The sequence below is a fragment of the Atractosteus spatula genome, chromosome 5, assembly GCF_055471065.1.
Source record: "Atractosteus spatula isolate fAtrSpa1 chromosome 5, fAtrSpa1.hap1, whole genome shotgun sequence".
In the NCBI taxonomy this organism is placed as follows: Eukaryota; Metazoa; Chordata; class Actinopteri; order Semionotiformes; family Lepisosteidae; genus Atractosteus; species Atractosteus spatula.
In genome coordinates this window covers 53,207,002-53,222,561 of record NC_142710.1, presented here as the reverse complement: position 1 = coordinate 53,222,561, position 15,560 = coordinate 53,207,002, and the positions used below count along the sequence as shown (strand labels likewise).

Here is a 15,560-nt window from a genome sequence, read left to right as displayed (position 1 = left end):
GAAATGCTTAGATCACACTACATAGACTGTTTTAAAATAATTACTGAAAATATACTCTGTTAAAAGGAAAAGGGGAAGTTGGGTAGTTGACTGTTGAGGAAGAGAGGTCTACTCACGAAGCTCATCAAAGTGCGTTTCAATCCCATCTGCTCCTGGAACAGAACAGATGAGTCTGGCCTTGAGGAAGGTGCTCCACTTGTTCACCAAACAGCAGTGCCCACCATCGTCATTCTGAGAGACAGAAACCATGTTGTCACATTACACCTTATAATCACAGAGCAGCCACTAAACTCATACATGACCAGATATACAGACACATGCATTCAGTAACTAATACAAAGACACACAAGTGGAAATGAGGATACTTCAATGTCATTTAAACTGGACATGTCTCCTTTCTAGTAGTCATTACAAGTTTTAAATGCACTGTACATCAAAAGCCTCTATTTATTTTTAGACCATTTATTTTTAGTATTTCAGGTTACTGTAAAATGTCAATTTCTGTAAGTTGTGATTTAGTCGTAGTTATTTCCTCAATTTAACCAATTCTCTTTGCACCTCTGTTGTATCAGAACAATAAAAACAAATTAATCTGTTGTAGTTGGACTGATTATAGTCATTCAATGTGTTTGAAAGATGCATCACATTGTAAGAAATGCATTGTAAAATGCAAAAATATAAAGGAACACTAGAGCATCTTTAAAACAGATTAACATGGTGGCTTGCAGTTTCCAAGCCCACATTATAGGACATTTCACTGCTACAATGCATTTTCTAATTCCAAGATAGAACCAGATGAGGCTTTTCCCCATCTGCTGTGGACACAAGCCAAATTCCTGCAGAATATGGATGAGTAAAGTCACTAAATATGATTTATCACTTCAGTCCTTTCACATTTCAGCCAATAACATGCTTGCCCTCTGAAACTTACTTAGCCTTGATAAGGAAGGCGTCAGAAAACACTATCTGAAGTATAAGCTTAATGGAAAGAGCTAGTGAATTGAACAGCAATATAAACCAAGACCTCTGCACTCAAACCACTGAAGCAATATCCCCCAAGAACAGTCCAAAAGAAAACAGGGAAAATTAAACGTTTATACCGAAGGTCCCGAACAGCCCTACTTTTATAAACAACCAGTGAGAATCTGCAGAGGTTGGAGCACGAGTGATGCAAACACAGCCAGATAAACAGCGCTCTGTGTAAACTAACACCATCAAGCTGCGCAAGAACCTCTCATTGCGGGTTTATAGGAAGGGATGACATTGTGGTTTGTTTGTTTTTTCTTCATTCCTCTCTTTATAGAGGGGAGCCGGAAATGTTTGCATCAAGAGATTGTTGTGAAACGTTTGATTCATTGACAGGTCAAAGGGAGATGGTTTTGGACAGCAGCCATGTTTAGAAAGAATCTTTTCACTTTCAGTACCCTTTTAGATCAGGACTTGCTGTTTGCAGGAAGATTGCTGCACTGTCAGTGATGAAGGGTGGTCCAGCTGCCCCTTTCTCCACTGAGGAAAAGGATTGTTTACTGACATGCTAAACATCTCAGGACCCCCATATGCGTAGGTTACAAAAGTTAAAGTTTCCATGATTGGGACCGACTGGTCACCAGTGATTCAAAGTCAGTGTCTTGTCTTATGATACAGAAAACTCTCTTTGCACATTATTGATTCTGCTGACTAGTTTGCCTGATAATATCGTATAACTTGAGATCTAAAAAGCCTAATACAACACCATTTTAGGAGTTAAGACCATTAAGACTAAAGAAGCAGTAAACTACAGCAAAACTGGTATCTGTTTCTTCAGGAATTTTGATTTACAGTTTAGAAATAAATACATCACCAATTTGTGTTATTATACTATAGCAGTAATTGACATGAAAAAAACGTTGGATATGCTGCATACATACAGCAGGAAATAATTTCTAGAAATAATGTGCAGCAGATCAGGAAATTGAAAAGAACATATACTGTATGTACATTATAGCAAAATAAAATGCTAAACTAATTATTCCAGTTTGTTTTATAATTCCTGTTTAAAATAACATGGAACATTAAGAAAAAGAAAAAAAACTATAAAACACTTTTACCATTTGTAAATTTTCCCTGAGGGTTTCGTGCATATTTAACATGTTCTAATGTTATGGTGCAAGGCATGATCAAATTACCTCATTTTACGCACAAAAGCAAGGCAACCTGAAATTATTTTCTTGTGTTCAATTAAGGAACTTTTTTTTTCTTTTAAGTCAAAATTAGAACTGCCTCAGGCAGCTTCTACATTTGCAAGATTTGTTGTTTCAGGCTGTTTTTCAGTTTTTGCTACATTCAGTTGTAGGAGAATTAAGACGCCCGACTTCAACATACCAGACAAATTCTGCCAATGCGTGACTGGGCCACAGGACTCTGACCCATCTCCGAAGACTTCTCCCGGAAGAAAAAGTAGAGTTTATCGTCATTTTTCTCAGCGCTGTCAGGGATGAGGCGAGCATGAACAAATGCAGGGTCTGAGGAAGACACAAAAGAGGCAGGTGTAAGGGGGCATACAGGTGATGAAAAAGAACAAAGCAGTCTTAAGTGTTACAGAAGCTGAATGATTTCTTTGGGAGAAAAAGCCTCTTATTTAAAATGTTGGAAACTACCTTTAGGGAAGATTAATACTGAAGATCTTCCAGAGAACAAAAAGAAAAGTGAATTTGTTCAACCTAACAGTCAAAGGACTTTAACTTTGTGATGGGAAACGGTGGTTCTCAAAGGAAAAAAGGTCTCCTGGTATCCTCTACATACATGAGATTAATGAAAACAATAATCTGACTAAACAAATTAGTAAAATTATAATTTCTGCAGGACATAAGCAGCTGTTGATTTCCAGACAGCTGCAAGTTCCACCCTTTCCTGTCATTAATCTAAACATTGTGTGGTTTAATTTTTATTATTTACATTTAGTTTAACCTGCTGTGTGTTAATTATTTCATGGAATTGGGTACAAAAATAGTGCACTCTGTTATGCAAAATGTCTCTCATGAAAACTCAATATATATAGACAGTACAGCAGGTGACAACAGGTGACACAGTGGTCTAGAATGTGCCTACATAGTCACACCAGATTTGGTTCTTTATATGCAATATTAAAGGAAAACAAGCTGTTGTAGAGCTAAACGATTAATGAAGGCAAAGGTTTTCCCCAGATGAGACACACAGGGCAAAATCATTTTGAAGGACTTTTGGAATGGAGCTGGATTGTAAGCCTTTGCTGATTAATGCTCTAGTAGCTGGCTTCAAACCCATGAGTTGAGAGCTGAAGGACTGATCAGGGCTCCCACAGACGAGGTGACAATTTAATATGACCAACCACCTGTCTGCAGGATGACTAAATTATACTTCATTAGATAAGAGGATTATTGAGAAGGGCAGGAGGAATTGGCTGCTTGGCAAGAAAACACTATCTTGTCATCTGTCCATCAACAATTTATGTGATTTTCAATTGCCACTGCATATCGAACAAATTTAAACAGTATACAAAAAGCTAAATATATAGATATCCCACTTTTCTGAATTATTACCAACAGGTGTTAGTGTACACTTTGTAGACAGTTACAGACAAAATAAAATAGGAATCGCTTCTACTGAAAGAGCCGCATCTATACTCAAGCTACATGGAAACCTGAGTGTCCACATTTTGTATTGAAGTTATACAAACCTATAGTCAATAAATGAAAAGTGGCAATCCCAAATGTGTTGAAAGGCTTGTAGTATATGAGTCAAGTTGCTAAATTTAGACAATTACTGAAAACACAGTTACAAGTTACAAAATGCAAGGAAAACTGGGGCCATTCTTCTTAAACCTCACAACGTTAATGGGCACTTGTACCATTTAACCATCTGGAGTTGTACTGGTCTGTGCGCATGGCTGTCTGTTTCCCCAGAGTGCGGAAAATGGCAGAATCCGTCCCCATGAAGTCGATGTAAACTCCTGCGTAGAGCTCACCATCTATACAAGGAGACAGAGAAGGACATAGATCAGAGTTCAGAACACACTTCAGCTATGGAATCCAAGGAGAGGAGCCAACTTCTTCGGCTCTTTGATATTCAAGCGCTAGCACCCTGGGCACAAAGCAAGAAAGATCCTCTTACATTGAAGGCCATCGCCAAACACAGGTGCCCTGTCCATCGCTGTGTCACACTCCCCAGACTCAACTGAATAGTTTCAGTGTGTCATCACTGGGATTTCTGTGTCAGTTACTTCTTTAGCACTTGGGCCCACATGGGAAGGATTGAATTAAATGGCTGCGTTTCAGATGCTGGTAAACCCCTGTGGTGCATCATTCATGCAGAGAATCTCCATTTAGGAGAAATGTTAGCAGTTAGGAGAACCTAAATGGGCTCTGTCTGGATACATGTGGTCTTGCATTTGTCTCCTTCACATTACTGCAGTTGTTGTTTTTTTCCCAATTATGTTATATCCTGACTTATTTAATTTAATTCTTTAATGAAGAATGCTTTTTTAATTAAATAATCTAAGCATTTTAAGTAAACATGTATTCATGGCACAGATTTACACAGAAGTAAATAAATGCAATTTCAAAGGATGATACTGATCAGGGAATAGGACTGACGTAACTGCTACATTAGCATTCAGTGATCTAATATAGTAAGGTATCCATGCCATGTCAGAGCCCTTTAGGGGTCTGAGATCATTAAACTGCAGAAGCAGGCATGTGTGTTGGTTATGTCTATACTGAGCTGTGTAGCTCCATGTCTCTAAGAAATAACCTACAGTTGTAAACTGTCAGAGGTTCAGCCAAGCAGATGCAGAGAATGTATAGAACAGTTGGCTTAGTCAGATGGAACAGCACTCTGTAATGTGCAGGGCAAGGTGGCTTAAGTGGTCAAGGGGAGGCCAAGACTCAGCCTTGTTAAGCAGCAGGAGCTGCCTGGAGGAGGTTAACTAGCAGCTGCCTCAGCTCAGCATCTATGAGCAGGTGTCTCAGCATGGCAGTGAAGGGAGTGGTGCCATTTGTGGTGAGGAAACAGTAAGGAATAAGAACTGCAGTCTTTAAAGATGAAACCAAATTCTTTGCATACTCTTGCCATTTTGAAACACTTGACCATCCTTGTCCTCTTGCCAGACAGCTAGCCATGAAAATGGTGATTTGAGGTGCAATGATGAAAAGGGGAGGGGGAAGGCAGCAAGCTGGGGAGCAACATGTGTAATCATTCACAGAACTTTGTTTCCAATGCGTGCCCATGTTGTGCCCCTCAAGAACTGTACCTAATCCCAGCGTTGAATCCGATTAAAACAGACGGAGAGCAAATTTGTTTAAATCACGGTCATTTGTTCCAGTCTGTTCAGTTGGGACAGCATTCATGTGGGAAGGGAGAAGGGCACAAATCTGACAATCTAGCCTTTTCATATTCAAGAAGTAAGATGGACTGATAAATGCATCAGCTTGTTGAAAACTGAATATATTTTTTAAAAAGCTTTGCCTTCTTATGTGTTAAAGTAGTGTGGAGATAAACAAGGAAGACAAGAAAGCAGTAATAAAGAATATTGATCACGAAGGCCATTTTGCAGAGAACAGGGCAGAGTTAAAAAAATATTTTTGAAATGCCTGTGTCATGCTGTAAGACCATGCTTTTCTGCAAATTCCTTCATCTCATCTATTTTAAATACCAGGATCTGAAGTGGCTACATTTGAACTGTCTTTTTCTCAAAGGACACATTCTAAAGGCCATTTCTATCCCTTTTCATTTCTTTCTAGACAAATATAGATAAATTAAGACATAACTTCATGAGAAAAGTATGATAAAAATTCTGTATTAATATATCCCGTGGGAAAAAATGTAAAATCAATTTTCCAAGTTGTCTGTTTTGCCCAAAACATTACCACAATGTTTTAGCAGTGCTCCGTTTAGGAGGTTTCAGTAAGAACTCAGAGTACACAACTGGCATGATGGAGACTGGGAAGGAGCTATTACAGCACTCCTTAGGGACCTAAAATTAATGTCTGAAATAGAATTCTCTTTTCATAAAATGTGATTTCTTTATAATTGTTTGAAAGAACCATCCCAGACAGGGAATACTCACTGATCAAAGCAGACACACTGTTGAGTTTAGGGTCATATGAACATTTCCCTTTCCCTGAATCCACTTTGCCTGGCTCCAGGCGGAAGATGTATTCCTGGAAAGAAGAACACAGACTACAATCTATAAATACTTAAACAGTATACATTAGGCAAACATTATTGATTTGGTTTTATGGCAATATTAGGAACTCCTTAAGCTTTTAAAGAGACTGTTTATGGAGAGCTGCTTGTTGGGAGATTTTGTAAGAACCCCAGTTTCTGTGTATTAAATGCACAGGACTTCTGGACTTAGCTGGACACAGCAGAGCTTATCAAGTCTGAAGTGGCCAGTTCGTCATGCTCTTTGCCTTTGTCCGATAGTGTTTAGGTGTTGCATCACTAACACACAGATTAGGACTAGCAGCAGAAACAGTCATCCAAAGACAAGTTTTGTGAGTTCATTGCTGATTTGCTGGTCCACATCAAGTCAAGCAATGACACAATAATAAACAACAGCAAAGTCTTGCTGAAGCTTCATGTATTCTGTAAAACTGCTTACTTGGGGAAAGCAATACGTTTCACTTAATCAAATAGGGGAAATACCTAAAGCTTTGACTTAAAACTATAGGACCAATTTAAATGCCTATTCTGGGCCTATTGACCTTTGAAGCTTACATCCAAATAAAGATATGCTTACAATAAACTGAATGAACTTTCTGTGCTGTTTAGAAACTTCTCTTTTGCACATAACTAAACAAACTCTATCTTGTAATCATTTTGCTGTGACATTTTCTACTTGTGTTTCATATAAAACCTTGTTTATATAGAAGGTTCTATATACAAAGAATTCTATTTCTCATTGTGACCAAAAAGATCAACTTTTAACTTGTCCAGAGAACATTCTTCCAGTAGTCTTGTGGATTGTCCAGGTGCTCTTTAGTGACTATGTGATGGGAGACAATAACCTTTTTAGAGAGCAGTGGTTTCTTCCTCGCTATCCTCCCATGAAAACCATTCCTATTCAGTCTTTTCCTGATGGATGAGGCGTGAACACTGACATTAGCTGAAGCGAGAGAGGCATGTGAATCCTTCGATTTCACTCTGGGGTTCTAAGGGACGTCCTGGATGATTTTCCAGGTGACACTTGAGGAATTCTTTGCAGGATGACGGGCAATGTGTAGAGTCATTATGATCTTGAATATTTTCCATTCGTCGTCTGTTTGGCAGCGGATGATCCCCAAAACGTTAACAAGTAACAAGTAACAAATGGTTTTTTTTAGCCCTCTCCAGAGTGATAAGCATTAACTAATCTTTTTCTGAGGTCATTTGAATTCGAATTCAAAGGTATTGACCATTTTATAGGACAGATTGGGCCAAAGTCAGTCCTTGGTTTCTTGGTTACCCAATTTTATAGCTTACTGTAAATATCTTCTTAACAATGCTAAGTAAAGAAGGATTCACTTTTAAATACACTGATTCTTAATAGTTATTTTTTTGTATTTTACCATTGTATCCCAATAAACACTGAGTTGGCAAATATAAAACCCTTTCAGTTGTTAAAGAAAAGACTGAATACAATTTAACAAGGGTTTCATGGCAAGAAATTGTAAATCCCATAATTATGGGGGCACTCTACCCTGTACTCAAACTTTACATGATTAAATTATGTGATCATCACTAATGTTCTTTTACCATCACATCATCTCTTGATAAAAATATAATCTTTTTTTCATATTTACATTAAAATTCAAAGATTATTCAGTGCTGTGAATGAAATCTGTAATTGGAACCACGGTATTTTTAAGGGGGAACTTTAACACTATTTTTATATTTCAGGATCAGAAAGAATCGGCATTGATGAGTGCATTTCAAACCACAATGAAAGTATAATGTACACGTAACATGTAAAATCTCCCAACTTACATTACAAAATACACAACATTTCCAGTTATGCGCATTGCCATACCTGTGGCAACCAAACTTCCAGTAACTTGAAGTGGTCCTATTACATTGTAAACAAGCAGGCTCGTTAATACATTTCTTTTAATCCAACAGACATATTGCTCTCGACTTTGAGATGGTTTGCAGAAAATACAATACAACTTGCAGGTTAATTCTGCTTGCAGATCACTTTGGAACTTTTCTGTGGTTCTGTGGTGAAATGTCTGCTACAGAACCTTTACTTATTCGGTTGTACATCGCATTACATTAGTATCAAGGGCTGGGTGCCACACAGTTTCCAGATAAATCCAAAACTCTGAAATACAATGCCTGATGTAGATCTGTAAACAGTTAAAAAGGTTTTCTTGTTTTGTATTTAACTCAGAGGACTGTGAGGATTCTGTAGGATGATCCAGCAATAGTCCTTCATGGTAATTAAATGGCAGGTGATGCCTTGAGGGCCTAATTTCCCTGCAAACAAAAATGTTTTTCCAATGAAACCTACAATTGTAGTCTAGAGGTCACCAAGAAGAACAGAAAAAAAGCAGCTAAAATCAACTTGGGATGTGAATGGATAAATATTGTTTAGCACCAAAGAACAGTTGTAGCCCTTAAATGCTGAAATAATGGTCATGGTCAGAACAGCATTTCTGGTATTTCAGTCAGTTAGCTGCTGACCATAGAAGCCTGCTCTTTACTTAGGGTTAACAAAAGACTGCAGAGGCAGGTTAAACAGTAACTGTGCAAACAGAAGCTCCATGCATAGCTAAGCATTAGCAAACATTATTGAGGGTGTGGACATGAATGACTGAAAGACAACAATAAGATGGAAGATTCAGACTCCAGTATTCGTAAATAGTTATTGATTATCAGTAGAGACAGACAACCAGCTTAACTAAAGCAGAGGAATTGGCTTTTCCATCATGTTTAGGATGTTAGTGATGACAGTAACATGAAACCATAAACCATGTTTCTTTAACCTCCACATTTGTTATGGAGATATGTTTGGTGTTCTGAAGATAAATTCCTCGAAACACAAGTCAAGAAAGGTCCACAAAGTAGAGTGTAAAAGGTACATTGTTTACCAAGCTACTGCAGCATTGCACAGATGTGGAGACACAAAAAAGAGCATACGGTATTAGGATATGTGACTAAAAGTGAAGAATTGAAATCTAGGGATGTTGTGTCAAAATTGTGCAATATACTAGTAAGAACTCATTTGCAATGTTATACGCTGATTCAGATGCCATATAAAATACTGCTGCTCTGCAATCAGTCCAGAGAAGAACAACCAGATACACTCCAGGCCTCAGATGTTTAACCTACTGTACAGTACACTGACAGACTGTGTCAATGCCTATACTTAACATATAAGCCTATAAGGAAACCTAAATGAAATATTCAAAATTCTTAACGAAGTGTGCAAAGGTACCCATTAGTGGAGATGAAGATCTTTTAAAACCGTCAGGACAGAATACATTTTTAAGAGTAGTGACAAAGTCAGCCGAATGGACTTTTGTGGGATCCACAGTGAAATACGAACTTGATGACACAAATGGAAACTACAGGGAAGTGCATTTAAAATGAGAGGAAAAGGTTGTGGGTGTCTGGAACAAAGCTACCCAGCCATATTGCCAAAAAACAGATGAGATCTTTGGATCAGTTACGAGTAACTGATGAGTTGTATGGGCCAAATTATATATGAACAACGAACATTTGCTTTATTTAAATGGCCTCCTCTGATTTGTAACTATTTGTAACTATTATTATATTCCTGCATCTACTATTAAATAATAGATTCTGCATCTTCTGGGATTGTTCAAGCCAGAACATGCATAAAAAATTATGCAAGCAAATTGTTTGCAGTAAAAAACTTCATTTGCTGATTTTGATACATCTGACAATGACATACACAATTTGAACTAGAACAGTAACAGGCAGGGTAGGTAGACTGATTCATGTGAACACTTTATAAGATACAACACCTAGCCATTGTGAACCAGTGTAAAGTGGCTTTTTTTCACAATATGTGAAACCAATAAGAAAAGCCAAACTGCGCTGTTCTGAATACACACAAGTATTCACACTGGAGAGAATAAGGTCTTAAGGCATGCAGGGTTTCCTCCATCTGGGCAAGCAGCAGTCAGTCTTCAGCTCTGAAGCCCACTTCTTGTGAAAGGTTTGAGATAAAGAGGTACTGAGGGCATATGATAGACTGAGCAAAAGAATGGCCAAAAAATTAAACTTTGGATTTGAAAGAGAAAAAAAATGGGAGAGAAGAGGCATGCTTAGCTGAAGGAAAAAAAAGTGGTGATTTCACCATAAATATGGTCAAGGGCATTCATTGCCTTCAGGGAGGCTGTAAAAATAAAAAGGTCTAAAAATAAAGTAAATGTTAAGTGGCAGAGACATGCACCCCCCCGCAGAGAGCGTGCTGGATCTGACCCAGTGTGGGATGGCACCCCGACTCCCAGCCCATGATGGGTAGGGCTCGGGGGCAGGCAGGATGCCCATGCACAGGATGGGCACATGACCCAAGCCCATGCCCCACCTTATGTTCCATTGGCTCTGCCGTAGTAGTGAAGTCTGCTGCTCGACTGGCCCTCCCTCCTGGCTGAGGCATCTGTAGGTTTAAGGGGGCCTAAAAACAGAAGACACGACACAGGGAGGGGTTAACCGCCAGCGGCTAATTGTCTTGGTGCCGCTTCTGGGAAAACAATCGGCCGTGGAGGCCCCCCACTGCTCCGGAGGAAGACGTGAGCAACAGTTTACCACGACGTCCAAGTGACTAAGCGACTGGGAAGGAGGAGTCATCATTTTCTGTCACAGAAAACACGAGGAAGAAATATACAGTAAAGTGTCCCATCAAGTGGAGTTCTGAAACTGTGGAAAGTGAAAGACAGAACATGGACATTTTCTGTCTACTGTATAGTGTAACTCAATGGGAAGGGAGAACAAAGAAGAACGTTGTGCCAGTAGAAATCTCAAGGCCTAAAATATCGAGAAGAAACTACTGTAAATACTTGCAATCTGTCCCGCACTGTCTGTAGCAGAAGACATAGCAGCTGGTACAGCTGGAATGTTATTTCATTCTGTGGTTAAATGATGAAAAAAAGTAGTTTGTAGGCTTTATACCTATATATAATTATATCTATATAATAAATGATTATCAAGAGCTGCATCAGTGAAGTGAAAGGCTAATATGTATATCTGTGTTAAAAGTTAAATGTACACAGTAGAAGAAAAACAATTCAAATGAGATAGAAGATTGATGGGCACTGTAATAATGAGACAATGAAACTAAATTCCTTACCTCTACTACTGGGACAGCTACTTTTATGATTACAAGCTGTGAGAGTTTCTTAGCTGCATTTTGAATACAGTACAGGTTGCTTGGTAAGCAAAGCTCTGAGATCAAGAGAGAACTACATTTCACTAAACAGTCCTTAAGAAACGGTTTCCCAGTGAAATAAAATTGGAGTCAATGTAGACTGCACATGCTTTCTCTGCTTGGGCCACATGTTCCCTGTGTGGTTTTCATGTGAATATGTTGGAAACCTAGGAGGAGCAGTAGAAGCATAAACATAAGAATGGAGTGCAGAATGCATCTGAGTCCTTACGTCAACCTCTCAACAAGGACAAGGGGAGCAATTCTCAACAAATGACCTGTAGCTAATTATTTTTTTAAAATCCCCTTAACTATCATTAAAAATCAAGTGAGGGATTTAAAAAATTAAAAGAAGTGTGTGTGTGGGGGGGACTGCAAAAAAGGGAATACACCCAAAGTGGATTAGCTGGCTCGGATGTGGAAATTCAAGCCCCACAATTAAACTATGAGACTAAACAGGCCGAGGAGTAACAGGCCGCTAGGGACAGCAGCTGCCATGGCTTGGCTCACAGGCCGGGGGGGGGGCTATGTAGGGGAATAACAAGGTTGTTGATGGAAGGGAGACCAGTTTGTTAATGATGAATATTTCAGAGGCTTCTCTGATGAACCTCTCACCATGTACTGCCGGGGCAAAAAAAAAAGGGAAAAAGATTTGTTTCCTTCTCCAAATGACCCAGTTCATCTGCTTTCCAGTTGAAGGCATTTCAGTATCATCCAATTTCCACAGCGTGCACACTAACAGAAGCGCTTTGTTTAGTTTCCGAGGAGAAGTTAAGGATTAATACATGCCCAATTCAGGTGTTGGTCAGTAGCTAGTTTAGGACTACTCCGCTTTGCTTTTGCAAACCTCATCAGTAGGGGTCACTCTGACACTGTGAAGCTATTAGTCCTGTCTCTTGGCTTTATTAAGAATCAATGCAATACTGAATGCCACCACTGGCATGTGCTTGCTTTCGAACCTACCTGCAAGGATGAGGAATACATGTATGAAAGAATTAACTATACACTGTTTTGGAAATCATTAATAAAGAAATTAGAAAAATAACAAATGAATATCAAAACAGCACTATTAAAACCTTTTAGATTGATCGGTTCAGATGCTAAGCAAGGCTGGACCTGGTCCGTACTGAGATGGGAGACCTCTAAGGAAAACCAGGAGAATAAAGTGATGTCGGTAGACCAGTAGTTGGTGCTCTTCCCTCTGCTCCAGAATTTCTAATCCAAGCCTGACTGAGTCCCACTTCAGTCTGCAAATTTCCCTTTTGATTCAAATGGTAAAACAATGTTTAACTTCTCCATCTGGTCTGTTGAATCACACAGAATGACTGCTGCACTTCACTGGTACATGAAGTTGATCCCCCTCCTTATGAAAGACTTTGACTTCAAAAGCACTGAGATGAGTGATGGCCGATACATGAGACAAGGAACATGAAAACAACAAAAAAGGAAGATTCTTTCTCATCTTAAAAAAGATGATAAAAGAATTATTAGGGGATGAATTCCTCTTCTTGATGAATTAGACCAATGACCCGATATCCTCACCTATGAAAACCCTGAGAAGATTGTATGAAAGAAACCTTGAGCAACAAGCCCGTCTTGGCTTCAGTCCAGACTGGAATTGGTTACCTGTGGCTTGCGTCCTCGGTTAACGTAGGTACAGACAGGATTGTAGGCTCCAGTCCCACAGACGTACAAGTGGGTACGATTCCATGGTTCAAGTAGACGGATAAAGTTCCCACATTCACCCTAGAAATAGAAATGAGGATAATAGTTGTTAAAAAGAAAAAAATAAAATAGAAAAATTGAATCAATGAAGACTGGAAATATAATAATATAACCGAACTCTAAAAATAGTTTCTCTTCAGTTATTAAATTAAACTCTTAGCTAAAAAGTGCCGTATTACCAAGTTTCTTCCAGAGCAAGGCCCACCAAACACATAGAGAGCCAGAAATACACCATCAGACTATCTCAGTAGACTTCACATTGGGTGTATGCTTTCAGTCCAAGAAGAAAATACATCTTGAAGCAGTTTAAAATTTTCTGAATTTTTATAAACATTGGTGGGGGGCCAAGCACCAAATTCAGGCTGTTGGACTTCTTCAAGTCCCCCTAAGATCCACAATTCAGATTCAAAACACCTTTATTGCTATGCATACCACAATAATATAATTTGGCTCCCTGTGGTAGCCACATACAGCTCTCTGTTGGGGAATGTGCTGTCTTTTATGTGGTAATAAAAACCTGCACTCTAATTATATCAACAAGTAACCTCACAGTGACTCTTCTGTTGCTCAGCATGCATATAGTTGATTGACATTTAATTCAGAATTTGGTGTTTTTTTCATACTGATGCAAGAGGTGTTTGCATATTTTCTTTGAGTAGCTCAGAGAAATTTGTATTTGAAATGTGTGTGAATTAGTAAAAAAGAATTTGTTGATAGCAGGAATATTCTGGTCCATTTCTTTATTTAGTGAAAGTCCTTTACAGATTAGATTATCACAGAGGTCCTCAAGCCATTCCTTGCGATACTGCCATCACCTCATTTACTAATTTATGGACCTTCTAGAAAGAAGCTGTCCTTTATGAATTGCTAATTTTTTTAATCATCATAATTCCCCAAAGCGAGCCTGCTTACACATTGCCATGGTTACCACAACTCTTTTGGCTTAACCTTTGCATTGTTCCAGGCCTGATTGATGAGCTTTCTCGGTTTACCTCACAATCTCAGAATTAAAATAGATATAGTGTGTGTTCACACACCAACAATAAAAAAGCAGTTTTTTCATTTAAATCCTTGTACAATGACCTCTTAATTCTTAATTACTGGAATTATTCTTAATAGTTCCAAATAGTCTTAATTCATGGAAGGTTAAAACTGTAATACTAAAATTACAGCAGTGATAAGTGGCGCAGACAGTGTTGTTTGGTGAATTCAAGGTGAAAGTCACGCTAATGATCTGAAAACAGCATGAGTAAAGGACCTGTCTTTTTACACAACAATCTGTAGGAGCACTATAATCTAAACTAAAGCAAAACTGTACCAGAAAGCCAAGCACATGCAAATGAACATGCCTGCCATACAATACTGGCCAACAATCCTCATGTCAGCAGGAGACACCAGTTATTAGCGACAAATTCTCTCTCTCCCAGGGAGATAAATGAAATGTTTAGTAATTCAAATATGCTCTGGTTTCTACCCATGATTATAATTGAATACACAAACCTTTGAGCCAGATGGAAGCTTTCAATGGTGGTATTTCTGTAAAAAGGTATTTGCTTTAAACTTACGGCTACATTATGAAAAACGTACAAATGATTCTGCCTCTCAATTGCTCTGCTAAATTATGGCATCACATTCCTTTTTGTCATGTCTTACCTAGAGGTAATCTGCGTAAGGATGTTTTTTTTCCTTTTTCTTCTCTTTCTGCAGGTCATAGGGGTCATGTTTTTGTTCCCTGAAGAGTGATTATTATTTTTGTGTGTGTTTAAAGGTGGTGTGGGATTGTCCGGAACAAGTCTGGCATTACAGAACCCCAGCAATCTTAGAGAACATGGGAATTCCTCCTTAAGCAAACATTCTTAAAGCAGACCTGTTTAATCCTTCTCTTAATATGCGATTGTCATAGGGTGGTCACAATGATGTAGCAAATTGATAATGACAAAAAGACATCTTTTCAAGGAAGCCTGTAGTGAACAATGTGATCTTTAAGATCACACTAACAAATGGGCAGCTATATGTGATGCATTAAATAATAAAAAGACAAGTGAAAATGTGCAGAAAGATTCTTCCATCCATTTTTATTGTATCCAATATGGGGTTTCTGGGGAGATGAAACCCCAACAATCTCCCAACATCCAACAAGCGCAAGGCAGGATATACCCTGAACAAGACACCAGTCCATCGCAGGGGCAAGAAGTTGAAATTAACCAAAGCCTTTTCAATGAGCAAATGGAAGAGAAAAATCTCAGCAGATAAACGTGTGCTGCTATGCCCAGCCACAGCAAAAAACAGCAAAAAATAAAAAAGAGAGGGACATGCTGTCTGAGCCACTGAGAGGGTAAGGAGTCTGAAGAAACCAAGCTGAGTATATAAATTAGCACAACCCTAAAGTCTCAAAAGGAGCACAGGCCAGTGTTTTTATAACATCTTAATTTTTTTTTTTTTAATT

General features: G+C 38.6%; 1 protein-coding gene across 2 annotated transcripts in view; it reads right to left on the bottom strand.

The window, feature by feature from the left end:
* LOC148835254 (semaphorin-3F-like) overlaps nucleotides 1-15,560 on the bottom strand; it is a 105,627-nt gene that overhangs the window by 24,639 nt on the left and 65,428 nt on the right. The window contains exons 5-10 of one of the 2 annotated variants that reach the window (XM_088916113.1): nucleotides 13,016-13,135; nucleotides 10,553-10,642; nucleotides 6,083-6,176; nucleotides 3,866-3,985; nucleotides 2,362-2,501; nucleotides 117-231 (exon numbers count right to left, since the gene is read on the bottom strand). In XM_088916113.1, the coding sequence (XP_088772239.1) occupies nucleotides 117-231; nucleotides 2,362-2,501; nucleotides 3,866-3,985; nucleotides 6,083-6,176; nucleotides 10,553-10,642; nucleotides 13,016-13,135 (679 nt within the window). The remainder of the gene's footprint in view (nucleotides 1-116; nucleotides 232-2,361; nucleotides 2,502-3,865; nucleotides 3,986-6,082; nucleotides 6,177-10,552; nucleotides 10,643-13,015; nucleotides 13,136-15,560) is intronic. The other variant, XM_088916114.1, reaches the window with a different exon arrangement.